Source organism: Corvus hawaiiensis, chromosome 7, assembly GCF_020740725.1.
Source record: "Corvus hawaiiensis isolate bCorHaw1 chromosome 7, bCorHaw1.pri.cur, whole genome shotgun sequence".
Lineage (NCBI taxonomy): Eukaryota > Metazoa > Chordata > Aves > Passeriformes > Corvidae > Corvus > Corvus hawaiiensis.
The window spans coordinates 6,483,716-6,496,504 of NC_063219.1; the positions used below are offsets into that span (position 1 = coordinate 6,483,716).

The following is a 12,789-nucleotide window of genomic DNA, read 5'->3' on the forward strand; positions in this document are numbered from 1 at the left end:
AACCATATCAGTTATTCCATGTGCTCTTCCTGCTCCAACCCTAGAGCATCATGTCCCTTATGAAGGCAGATGGATGGGGGAAGGATCTTCCTTCTGACTTGAGGAATGATAAAGGCCCAGTCTCCATCTTGTGAGTTACTTGTGCCAGTTAGCTTGAGTGAGTTTGAATTCAGGCTTACCTTCCCCTTGCATAAGTCTTCCTCCATTGTGCCGAGCAAGCTGAAAGAACATGCTAAGCATATTAGGAGGCAGGATTCACTTTCTAAGAAGGGTATTTCTTCTAGTTTCTTATTACTTAAGAACTCACTGTAACCTCCTGTATTCTCTCATAGATGAAAATTTCTCCCTTTCCACAGCTGGAATTTTTGAAATGGCTGAGAGCTTGTTCAGCAAACCAAAGAGTTCTAGACATACACTTTCTTCAACTACTCACTGCTCAGTCTTCTGTATATTCCTCGTGTTGCTTGAACTGGCTCTGACATATCCCTGCACACCTCACAATGGTGTTTCCACAGCTCTCCATCATATCAGGATGACAAGAACAGGCAGGGGAGCACGACATCAGCCAGCTTTGGTTGCTTCTGAAACAACTTTCTGTGAAGCCTCCAAGGCAAACCCATAAAGCAGATTAACCAGTCCTTATACCCCCACATTCTAAAACAGCACCAGTGCTGTCCCAGCAAAACTAGTTCAATTCTAGCAAGTACAAGCAAATGTCAGTAATGTTGTCACAAGAGATGCAAGGGCAAGAACCATAATCAACTTGAAGTTTAAGCCATTACAGAACAGTTTTCAGTGTAGATGTAGCAGCTATTTTTTATTAGCATTTAATTTTTGCTGTCCAGTTTTAATTTGCTGGTATGCTCATATTAATCATACATTACCTTCATCTGTGGTGAAAGTATATCCTTTTCTTTTGTTGATTCCATAATATCTGGAATCATTGCCTGGTATTGCAGATAAGCCGTGACATTGGCATCTAGACGATCTGATGTTTGTAGCTCCTGCTTTAGATTAGCTACCAAATTTGAGCTGGTATCTGAAGGAAGAGACAACCCCCCATCCCCAGAAAGTGTTATAAATATGGAAAGAACTTGAAACTAGAACAACCACTTGCAAAATAACCATGATTTCTTCTGCTCGTATGAATGCAGGGTTAGAGTGGGTTGGCTGGTTGAAATCTTAACTAACTTAAACAAGTTAAAAGTCAGTAAGTTGCCCTCAGAACCAGAAAGAGTGTTGTAGTCAGGACTCACTTAAACCCCCTGCCTCTTTTCTGTATGTAGAGATGAAAGGGTAAAAGCAGGCACAAATATACATATATATATATGTATTTTTTTAAACAAAGAACCACCTGACAAAGGCATAGCTTTCCAATAAAAGACCCACAGTAAAAGAAAATGGGAGAAAGGAGAAACATGTTTGAATACTGAAGTTAACAAAAGGTAAAAGGAATCTACAAAGTTCAACTTACTGCTGCCACATCCATCACTCATCGCAGATGCTCTTGATCTTTCATAATCTTGTAAATCAGAAGGGGTTAAAGTCAGACTACCAGCTTCTCTCATCTGCTTGAGAATAAATTTTTCACGTTAATTTGGTTTTCTGAACCCAGCTGTTGGTTTCTGCATTTATGACAACTTTGTAACTAGTGCGGATTTTAGCAACTGCCTCCTTGATCCAAGTGTTAGAGATGGCAAATACCACGGTTAATGCAACACTGGGGCTCTCTGGCAGCCATTCCATCTCAATTTTTTCCTCTTTTAATAGTCTTAAGAAAGATACATGTATTTATACTTAACCATCAAAGCAAGGCACAAAAATATACAGCTAAAGAAAAATTTTCTGAAGTACAGACTTTATCTTCCTGTGAAATTACAGAATAGACAACATGTAAGTATATGTATACAATATATATAATACTGTCAATAAAAAGAAAACCCTCTGTTCTCCAGTTTTAAAAGTCACTCTCACACTCTAACACTCTCACTTCTAACACTCAACAACAGATTGTTGAAGAAGTAGGGAGCTGTTACAGTACACTGAGTACTGTGGTAGCAAAGGTTTTACAGATTTAGCTCAACTACTGGCACATTAAGTGTTATCACAAATTTATCAGTTATTATCACAGTAAGAGAGGAACTAATAATTGTATGCCCAAAACTTTAGTGGACCTATTCCCAGCAGTGTGTAGGTTTCTACTACTTGGAGCCCGTGGCCCCTCAATGATCCCAAGGGGACAGAGCTGAGCAGTCTTGTTTAGTAAGAGTTAAATCAAACATGAAATATCACTTACCAGAATCTTCTTCTCCATATCTTCATCATCATCATCAACAGAATAGGTACTTCCAGAGAAAGCTGGAGATTTTCTATCTACTCCCACTGCTGCATCCCCACTGCCATTTTCATCAAGGTTAGAATATCCCAGTGATACGGAATTATCTCCTTGCAGGGATGACCTTGTGTGTACAATTTCAAAATCTGTGTTTTCAGCTTCTGAGAAGGGTGTCAGGTGAAGGACTGGTTGAAGTTCCATGCTTATATCTTGCTTTCTCATGATCTCAGGCGAGCTCCATGAAGACATACCTGCAATTAAATTCTGGAAATCTTTTGGAGTCTCTTTGTCTATGTTCCAATTGTGTTTTGGTGAATCAGGAGTTTGATGAATTTCCAGTATTTGCTGGCAATGCTTTTTCAAATCTTGATCCCCTTCAGAGCTGTGGATCATGTCCAACTCCTGGTGCAAGGCATTTTCTTGTAATTGCTTAATCCGCATTTTTGGATTTTTATTGTGACATGTCAAGTCAAACATAACTTCATCTTTTTCCTATAACAAAATAACACATTAATTGTTTAATGGAATTTGAGTATGATTACAAACTGAGAAACATGCACTTAAAAAAAGACCTGTTAGAATTGATTGATTTTTCCTTCAATCACTTTAAGTAATTTCAAGACAAAAATCACTCTGATTCTGTGACTGAGTCTAAATAATGCACTATTTGAGAAGACATTTTAGTTTATTTTAAACCTGTCAACATGGAAATTTCATTTCATCCTCCATGCCTGTTAGTTTGTCAGATACAGTGAGTAATTGTTATCCCTCTCATTTTAGACCATCACCTAAATCCTTTTGTGTTAATCATCCCTCTTAATCATCTGTTTTAAGCCTAGTGCTAGCTGCCAGGACTTGACTCTTTTCGCTGCTCCTCCAGCTTTCATTTTAATACATTTCCTAATTTTCACATTGTTTCCACTTTTGAACCCAAACATAACTGCAGGAGAGGTTCTATGCTCCTCTAAGAATGCTGTGAATATTATTACTTTTTCTAATACTAGGATGAACTAGATCCATAGAAAAAGTCTATTGTAAGGAATGCTTGAAAACATGGTAATTTATTCACTTTGATTCAACATATTCTCCAATTTGATAATTATCCCTCCTCAGCCTACTTAAAAACTTCTAGCACTTAAACCTGGAAATACATATACTGACATATAAACATCAATTTAAACATTTCAGAGTCTGAGTTTCTACTTGAAAAGTGATTTTTAAATCACTTAACTGCCCCCAGAATTCCAGCATTCCCTGATATCCTTCAAAGTGTTACCAATTCTCTCTTCACTGGATCCTAAATTACTTCTGTTTTCTAAACAGGGATCTGACAATCCCTACCTGTATAAGCAACATGGTCCAGCAGCCACTGGATTGGAAGTCTGCTGCCTAGTACAGACACATTCCATGGTCTGAAGTATACCAATCTGCATGGGTCATTCAACACTTTTCCCACCTGTCTCCTTTTCATGAGAGATTTCTGGGACAGACCCTGAATGTACAGTGCCACCCAGGCACTGATGGCAGCGCTCCAAACTTGAACTTCCACGCAAATAAAAATATAAACACCAGGAATGATCACATGTTCTGCATAGCTACTCTCTTCATTTCCATTTTAAAATAAACATGTCATTATACATAGCAATTATCCTATCATTTTTTTAAGTAAGTCAACTACCTTGGATGATTATTATATCATACTGCCAAGCAGGGCCCTGAAATTCCACATAAGTCTGACACGGAACGTTTTTCCTCTCCTGTGTGCTCAAACTCTTCATATAAGCCCTCTTAACTAGCACTTATCACCTCTGTAAACCAGCCTTTAAAGACAGTAAATTGGTGTATGACAGATTTCTACAGCTCTCTGAAAAAAGGGGTAATCTGAGTCCTACTGCTTTCTAAAATTGAATGATTTAATAAGAATTTAAGACAATTAGGTTACTTGGAGGAAATGGTTCTAGGAAAAACTCAGAATAATTACAAGAAAGAGTCACAGTAAATAAGAATTTCTGAAAAGAAAAGGAGACATGATGAAGTGTTTTCAAGTAGTTCTCCAATACAGCCATGAAGGATGGCAAACAGTCTTGGTAGCTAATGGTGGGTTCATTGCTTGGCTTGCAGATGCCCACCCTCTCACTCTCCCTCCTCAACAGATCAGGAGGGAAAAAAAATAAGCTGGGAAGAGCTCACAGGTGGAGAGAAAGGAAGGAATATAACCTAGTAACTACTCTCACAGGCAAAATAAATTAAAATGGGGAAAATGTATTCAATCTATTAATCTAGAAATAGATTATTCTTAAAAATCTCCACAAATAATACTATTAAAAATCAAATAATGTACCAGTTTAGCAGTAGGGGAAGCCACTACTCCAAATGACTGATCAATATTGGCTTCTAATTCCTCCATTCCATTTTTAAGGGCTACATCTTTTCTTTTTCTCTGGCAGAATGGCTTGAGAAATTTAGTCTCTTCATGATCTACTTGCTCCTTCAGCTTGTAAGATTCCAACTGTGAAAGAACTTCAGCTCTTCCCAATCGTAAGGCTTCAAGCTCTTTCGTATGGGCCTTGCTTTCACCTTCCAGTTTTGCAGTGCTCCCTTGAAGTTCCTTGATTTCTCTCCGATAAGCTACTTCTTTCTGATTCAGGGCTTGCACCTGGAAATCAAGTCTAGAAACTTCTAACTGAAGACCGTAAACATCCTGTGCCTGACTTGCATCTCTCTTTTCCAACTCTGATTGGAGCTCTGCTGCCTTTTCTGTTAAGTACTGCAGCTCAGTTGTGTCAGCTTCTCTTTGATCTGCCATTGTCTTAATTTGCATCTGTTTCTCTAGAATAGTTGCTTCCCTTTCTCTCACCTTATCTTCAAGTTCTTGAACTCGAGATGTAGTCATCTTTGTCTCAGCCTCTCTCTGAGACAAACAAGTTTGGGAAACTCTGTATTCTTCCTGAAGTGCCTGGTGCTGGATTCTCAGGGAGGTGAGCTCTGAAACAGACTGCTCTGATGACTCTCGCAACTGTTGGCATTTTTTCCCCAAATTTTCCACTTCTGTTTTGTGCTGCAATTCCTTTTTTTCCAGTTGCTGCTGCAGAGCTTCTTTAGAAGCTGAGACAAGCTCCAGTTCCTCCTGAAGTTCTCTCACTTTGGAGAGTAGTGATGCATTTCTTCTGTTTGGATCACGATCACCCTGACAATCTACCAGTTCCTTCTTCAACTCATTCTGAAGGTTTTCCACTGACTGTCCCAATGCACCTTCATAGAAATAATCTTGGTTGTCACTATCTTCATGACATACTGGTCCAAATTGTGCCAGCTCTTTTTGAAGCTTCTCAATTACTCCATGGAGTTGCTCCACCTCGTCATCCTTGTCCTTGCGCAGCCTCTCCTGGTCAACACGAAGGTGCTCAACCAGTGATCTGAGTTCTTCAATTTCAGGTTTTTGGTCTTCTGCAACCTAAGCAAAAGGATAAGGACTGAATATTACTGTATGTAGAGAATTATTATTGCACACAGTTTATATTTCTCATCTGAATCACACAGGCATTAAATCACACATTTAACAGCAGGAATAAACACACATTTCAGCTGGTAACTTTTCAAAATAATCCCTGCTTTCCTAAGAGAATTATCAAACAGATTTCATTTACAATAAGAATCTGCACACCTTGCTTCCCCCAAAAATCAAGCAATGAACATATAGTAAGCACTCTTACTTTATTCTCCAGAGCATTCTGCAGCTCATACTGAAGTCTCTTCATCTGCTCATTCAAGTGATCGATTTCTTGATTCTTTTCTTCAAGCAGTGCTTGTGGGAATGACAAAGCTGAGGAATCACTAATACCCAGGTCCTGACTTTGCTTCACATGAAGTTTTGTTAGATCCTCCTGACCAGAAAAAACAATCATCTCATTAGAAAGGACTGACTTTGTCTCTCAACCTAATGGCAGAACAGAACTAGGGGCTTTATTTAAACATTCTCCTCTTTACTGTAATGATGAACTCAGGGACACGACTACAGCTTCTTTGGGTTTGCACCACTGTGTTGGACTGCCCCAACCCAGAAAATAACCTCAGCTTTGATTTAAATCAAATCACTGTATAAGATAATGCTATGAGCATGAATCGAGAATACTGAGGGGGCTTTGGTTCTGCAATACACCCAGCATCAGTTTTGTAAAGGTAACGCAACGTTCTGCTGGCAAGAGAAACAACCCAAACATCTGTTTACAACATCATGAGATGAAGACTTCAACACTCTCAAGAAAGCAGGTCTCTGACATTTTAGGCAGTGCACTAAGGCTAAAGGAACCTACCTTCAAGTGTGCATTCTCTGCCTGAAGCTGGGTGATGTTGGAAGTATTAAGGTTTTTTTGTATCTCTAACTGCAAGTTCAGCTGCAATATCTCCTCATCTTTCTTGCTCAGGTTATCTTTATATTGTTCTAGTTGGTCTAGCAAGTTTGCAATCTAAAAAAAATATGCATAGTTGTTTCAATTAAGTGCTCTAAGATAAAACTTCATTTATCGTATTATTTAATGGCAAAAAGTAACTTCAGCAAATTCAATGATTTAAACTAATCAACCTGCATTAATAAAATATCTGATGTAGCTTTTGTCGAGGCGGATATAAAAGCCACACTAGTCATAATCCATAGTCAAAAGAGGTAGAAAGATTTTTTCTTTTCTCTACTGCTATTCTTATACCTCTTCACAGTGGCTGTGGCCTAATTTAAGACTGGCTGCTTAGCAAACAATGACAAGGCTGCCTAACAAACAATGACCATTCAGGCAATAAACAATCAGCTATACAAGCAAAAGTATAGTTGCTACATATTATTCACAAGTTCTTCCTTGTACACTCTCAATGTCCCATAACAAGAACATCCTTTCCTTGTGTCCAGAACATCTTCTCTTATTAATTATCATCTTGGCCTTCTCTGTGAGTTTTACTAAAGCTGCAAAATTTCATTGTAATATTCTCACAGGTAAATTCTGTCTGGTTTCAGGTCTGACTCTGTGAGATTGTCAGTCCGGCTGTCAGTCTCCTCAATCTGAGACATAAAAAGAGAGTGAGAAGCTTGTGTTCCAGCTCCTCATCTGCAAAACCAAAGTACTACAAAGGTGGATTTCTGTTTTCTTTTTTAAAAAAAAAGAAAAAAAAAAACAAAACAAAACTATCTGCTCACAAAGATCCATTAATCTGTATTGTGAACGATCAAGGCTTGACTGATGTCATTTGATGTAACAATATGAGACATACTAGCATTTGATGTGCAACAATGACAAGCAGCCAATATAAACACCATCCTTCTCCTCCCAGAAGCCAGAAATGAGCATTACAGTGCCAATCCCAGTAACACAGACAACAAAGAGATGATTCAATAACCACACTTTTCTCTGCAGTGTAATGTTTTTATCATCTCTTGCCTTAATGGGTAGCAAGGTAATAGTGGCTTTGGGGATTATGACTGTTGAAATAAAACTTCATAAGAGAAATGGGAAGTCCATCTGTAAGAAATTAATTTTTATTATCTTCTATTGCTCTTGAAAGAATGGTGTAGACTGAAGGATCACTCCTGTTTTTCTTCTTCACATGAATGGTAGTAAACACTACCATTTAACTGGACTATGTTTGTATATCACAGATATTATAATAATTATTTAGTAACAATATAAACATACAGTGGGGTTGTGTATGCATCTATACATGTAAATCCAATAAAAGTTCCAAATGTTGGGACCAATTTCTCTGTTTCTTCTTAGCTTGACACAAAAACTCATCACAAACATTCTCTCAAAACAGATTAAATTACACCATTGCGGGTAATTGCCCTTTCTGGTCTTAAAAGAATTATCCCTGACTCTCAAACAAAAACTTATCTACCCACTTCAACTCTGGAAGGAAAGGAAAATCAGTTAACAACTGATACTGATCAGTCTCAAAGTTATGTGAATAATCACAAGACCATTTCCAGCAGGAAGGGAGATGGACACAAAACAAAGCAAGAAAAAGGAAGGTTAGTTGAGGCTAAAGCAACTCAAAGTCTGCAGGACTTTCCCAAAACTCTCACCTCTCTCTCCTTGACCTGAAGTGCTTCCTGCTCTGCCTGTAGCTGCTCCTTCAGCACCGGAGCAGAGTTGCCATCCACTGGGACTCGGTGCCTCGCTTCATCCAGTTTAGACTGCAGGGCAGAGATCTGCATCAGGTTGTTGTACTGCTGCTGTTGCAATGCCTCTTTATCCTGGAAAATGATTTTTTTAATGTCAGAATTGCTGTTAATATACAAACCTACCTAACCAGGACAATCCTGCCGAAACACTTCATCGACCCTGACACACCCTGTACAAGAAAAGTACATAATCCCAATGGCCTATAAACAGGAATTCAAAACAACTGAATGTTTTTACCCCTTTATTTTTTGTAATCCAAGTTTAAAACTTCTGAAAATTTAGCATTCAATGATAATTATACTTTCTCAGTTACACAGCATTTTATACATTTAAGAACATAACATCTTGGCCTTATAGCCATTTCCAAATTTCTTATGATACCATATATGTGCCAAACTAAATTTGACAGATGGACACAATTTAAGAAATTAAGAGTTCTGGGTAGATCAAAACCTAGTCATAAATACATTAAGTTCAGTCAGATTGTGATAAAGCAGGACTGAGTTTGTCCAACCTGTGATCTGCCAAGCTATGGTGTTTTTATTTAAAAAATTCTTTTTTGATCTTCCTTCTCTCACAGTCCTTCTCGAGAGCTGGGTCAGTCCAAGGAGGGAAGGTTCACTTGGGAATTGTCCAAACAATTGATGCCTTTTCCTGGTCTTAAAATCAAGAATCAAACACAGTTAGAAGAGGAAAAGGCATTTTACCTTGGTATTTATTTTAAGGATCTTTAGGTGCACTACGTCCAGGTGGAATGCACCAAAATGCACCCTGCAATCCCCCCCCAAAAGATCTGGTATAACATTATAGGTCTTATTAATTAGCATATCTATCAAAGATTTCCCAATGAGAGGCTCAAGTGAGCCCCCCTCCCCAAGGAGCCTTCCCCTGGATGGTTCTATCTTAGTTTACAGAATGTGTTCTGGAGAGCACCTTGGGGTCTGGGGCACACTGATCCCTAACTACTTCTAAGCTTCTAAAAAGTTTAGTCTCTCAGCTTGACAAACAAGTCTAAGAATGTAGCTAAGTCTAAAAAAGCACTAAGAATACAGAAGTTGTAAAAAAGGTATAATAGGGGTATAAAAGAAAAGGCAAAAAATCTTCATGGCATCACAATAAGCCTACATATCTGTACTTCATACAGTAAAGCTGGACAAGAAACCTAAGGCAGTAATTCCCTCTGCTGTTCAACACTTACTCTGCTCATAGTTTAATGCACATATCTTTAATATGTTGTTTTAGACTCATTGTATGATTTGTAAAAAAAATACATAAATTTAACCATCTTCTCTCTAGTTCAAGAGATCTAAGACCCAGAGTACATAGCTAGCATCTTCTGATTGTAAACTGAAAGTAGTAGCAATTAAAAAAATAAAAATAAATTGCAAAGTTAATACCGTATCACAGTATCAAAAGATAAGGGAAAAACGGAAATTTTTCTTGCCCTCACATGAAACCTGTGATATCAACCAGCCCCTCTGGCAGCTCCTCATGAAAGAACACACATAAAACCAAAACCCAAGCAACAGCAGAGCCTCTTTTTTTGGTGTTTTTTATCAACTAAATACGGTACCCAAACCACACTGATCACTGACCAAAACTCTTCAGCAACAATGTGCAACCCAGACTCCTGCAGAAGTGGGCTGCCTTAGCTCCCGTGTCCCTGCCTTTCCTGGACAGCAAAGCTGCAAGTGGGCAGTGTCAGTACAGCCCTGCACACAAGAGTTCAGTTCCTCCTGGCCTTCTCTAGTTGCCACGTCCTGAGGTTGCTACAGTGACCCAGCAAAATCAAGTGGCAAACCAGGCAAAAATCAGGGCTGTATATAATGCACCTTCACTGTAAAACGTTCTGGGTGGTCATTCACATGTAGTCTAATGCGGTGTCTTCTTCAATGAATCCCAAAATCCACAGGAGAGCCTACTCCCTAAATTAGCCCCACTTCTTAGGTCTCAAGCAAAAGGACGAGCAACGCCCCCAGCACAACCCTATCCAGGAGCTTCAATGTTACATATCAGCAACATGAACCACTGAAAGGAATTAGAGCAGGATAAAACAAAGACCTGCTCCATGCACATCACAGCAGGGCAAATGGATCTGTTAGCTGTGACTTTACTCAGTATTCCCACTGTTCAATATTCAAGACATTCTACTTCCAGACCTATTTCTTATTTCTCTATCACCTGTAATACATGCATTTTTCATATGTTGGAATTTGGGGGACAATAAAACTCTGCAATTATCATTCACATCAAGTGTATTTTTACAGAAAAATACCATGGCATGTAATTGTTGTTAGTGCTCCACTGGAACTTATTAACTGCACAAAATTGCTTCAAGACAAGCTATTACAATGCTTACAGGTGGCAAAATGAATAGTACAGCCTAGTTTAGATTGGATTAATTAGTTTCTCAGAAAAAAAAAGAAAAACCAAACTCAAGAGTTTGGCTTATTTAAGATATTTACAAAACACCAACTGATGGGGACATTCAGACAACTAAAAGAATATTCTGAATTCACATGGTTAAAGAAAGCCTGTTTAACAGCAAGCCAAGACTCCAGAAGAAAGAGAAACTTGCCGACAGCAAGCAGCACCACAGTCTCCATCCACACCAAGGCAGACAGAAATTAAATGGGCATGGCTTTTGTATGTTTGGATAAAACCACAGAAAAAATTCAGCTGGGAAAGGTCTTTAGAGTTCTCCAACTCAAAGCACAACCAACTTGGCTCTGCTCAGGCAATTCTTACATCTCCCAGTCAGAGACACCACTGCAACTCTGAGCTTCCTTTAAGGAGTGGCTGCCTCCAGTGTGACCACTTCCCCCTTCCATTTAATTGGAATTTCCCTTGTTTATACTCGTATCTTCTCATCCTTTCATTTGCACCTTCTAGTCTGACTCCACCTTCTTATAAGCCCATATTACATGACTGTAGACAACAAGATCTCCACAAAGCTTTTAACAATACTCAACCAACGAAAATTGTTGGGAGGAAACAGAACATTCAGTTTCAGATAGAAACTGCTTCAGGTAGAAGAAGTTACTCAGATGTTTGGTAAATTTTGCTAAATGGATTGAAATTCTTAACTCTAGGCTGTGATTAACTCTGTAGTAGTAACAAAGCACTAGAAGTTTCGGACTATGGCAAACAGATCTGGCTTCAAAGACAGAGCAAGAAGGGGTACAGATTAAGATAATTTCATTTTAAACACAGGTACTTTACTGAAGACCCTCAGTGTTTGATATTCAGTAACACTACCTTCTCAGAAACTTCCAGACAAGCACAAGAGTAGCTCTGAAGCAGCAAACACGACAACTGTCAAAAGCAGCCTCTATACCAGGGCTTTGAGTAAGCCTTACTCAAGTCCTGTAAGTAATACCTAAGGACACCCTACTTACAAGTAGTATGTAAGTCTTTATAGTGGACTTAAGGAGTTTGTAGGACCAGAGATTATTTATAACTGTGTGTCTTGGTTTAAAAGACAGGTGTCTGCTAAGAAAGGCAGAAGTCTCCCTTGGAATAGCAGATGTAACCCCTTTCCCTCTGAGTCATTATAATTTTGAAATCAAGGGGCTTTTTAGGCAAAGATGTGGGAAATAGGAATAACAGTTCTTTACTATTATTTATCTATATGTGTATAACCAGTCAAACAAACAACAGTAACTATGGCAGTAACAGCAAACAATCACAAACCCAGTCCCAGCCTTCTCGGCTGTCAGGCCCTTTCCCCTCGGGTGCAGTTCCGCTCGCAGCCGGCAGAGGCGCTGGCGGCTCCCGGTGAGCAGGGCAGGTGCGATGGTTCCCCCGCGGCTGCAGGGGGCGCTCCGGAGCGAGCTCGGGGAGCACGCGGCACTGGTGCCCTGGGATCCCTGGGAGGGATGGAACAAAGGCTTCACAAACCCCCTGGGGAGCCGATCCTGGTGTCCGGCCGGACCCTTGGGAACAGCAGGCTGGAACGGCAGGGATGAGCACAAATCCCGGATGGCAGACGAGGTGTATCCAAACGGAGAACCCCCTGGAGGCCTGGGCAGGCAGGCCGAGCAGGGCTACAACGTAGCGAAGGCTCGAAGCAGCGGCGGGGCAGGGCGGCCACGGCCCGGCCTCCAGCGGGGCAGGGAAGGTGGGCCGGGGATCCTGGGGTCTTTCTCCGCAGAAGGAAAAAAAACAGCCGAGGAAAAAACAGCTTCCCTCTCCGACGTTAGGGGACCGAACTGCCCACACACCCAGGTGAAAATAAAAGAGTAGCCAGGTGCACCCCACCCCCAATGGGTAGCTCTTTGTTTT

General features: G+C 39.9%; 1 protein-coding gene across 11 annotated transcripts in view; it reads right to left on the bottom strand.

Annotated features, from left to right (window-relative positions):
- The window catches only part of PCNT (pericentrin), a 74,125-nt gene that overhangs the window by 16,483 nt on the left and 44,853 nt on the right, over positions 1-12,789 (bottom strand). For 10 of the 11 annotated variants that reach the window (XM_048309062.1, XM_048309064.1, XM_048309063.1 and 7 more), the window contains 7 exons: positions 8,406-8,576; positions 6,649-6,801; positions 6,049-6,219; positions 4,677-5,789; positions 2,297-2,827; positions 1,475-1,571; positions 885-1,039 (listed from right to left, as the gene is read on the bottom strand). In XM_048309062.1, coding sequence (XP_048165019.1) covers positions 885-1,039; positions 1,475-1,571; positions 2,297-2,827; positions 4,677-5,789; positions 6,049-6,219; positions 6,649-6,801; positions 8,406-8,576 — 2,391 coding nt within the window. The remainder of the gene's footprint in view (positions 1-884; positions 1,040-1,474; positions 1,572-2,296; positions 2,828-4,676; positions 5,790-6,048; positions 6,220-6,648; positions 6,802-8,405; positions 8,577-12,789) is intronic. The other variant, XM_048309058.1, reaches the window with a different exon arrangement.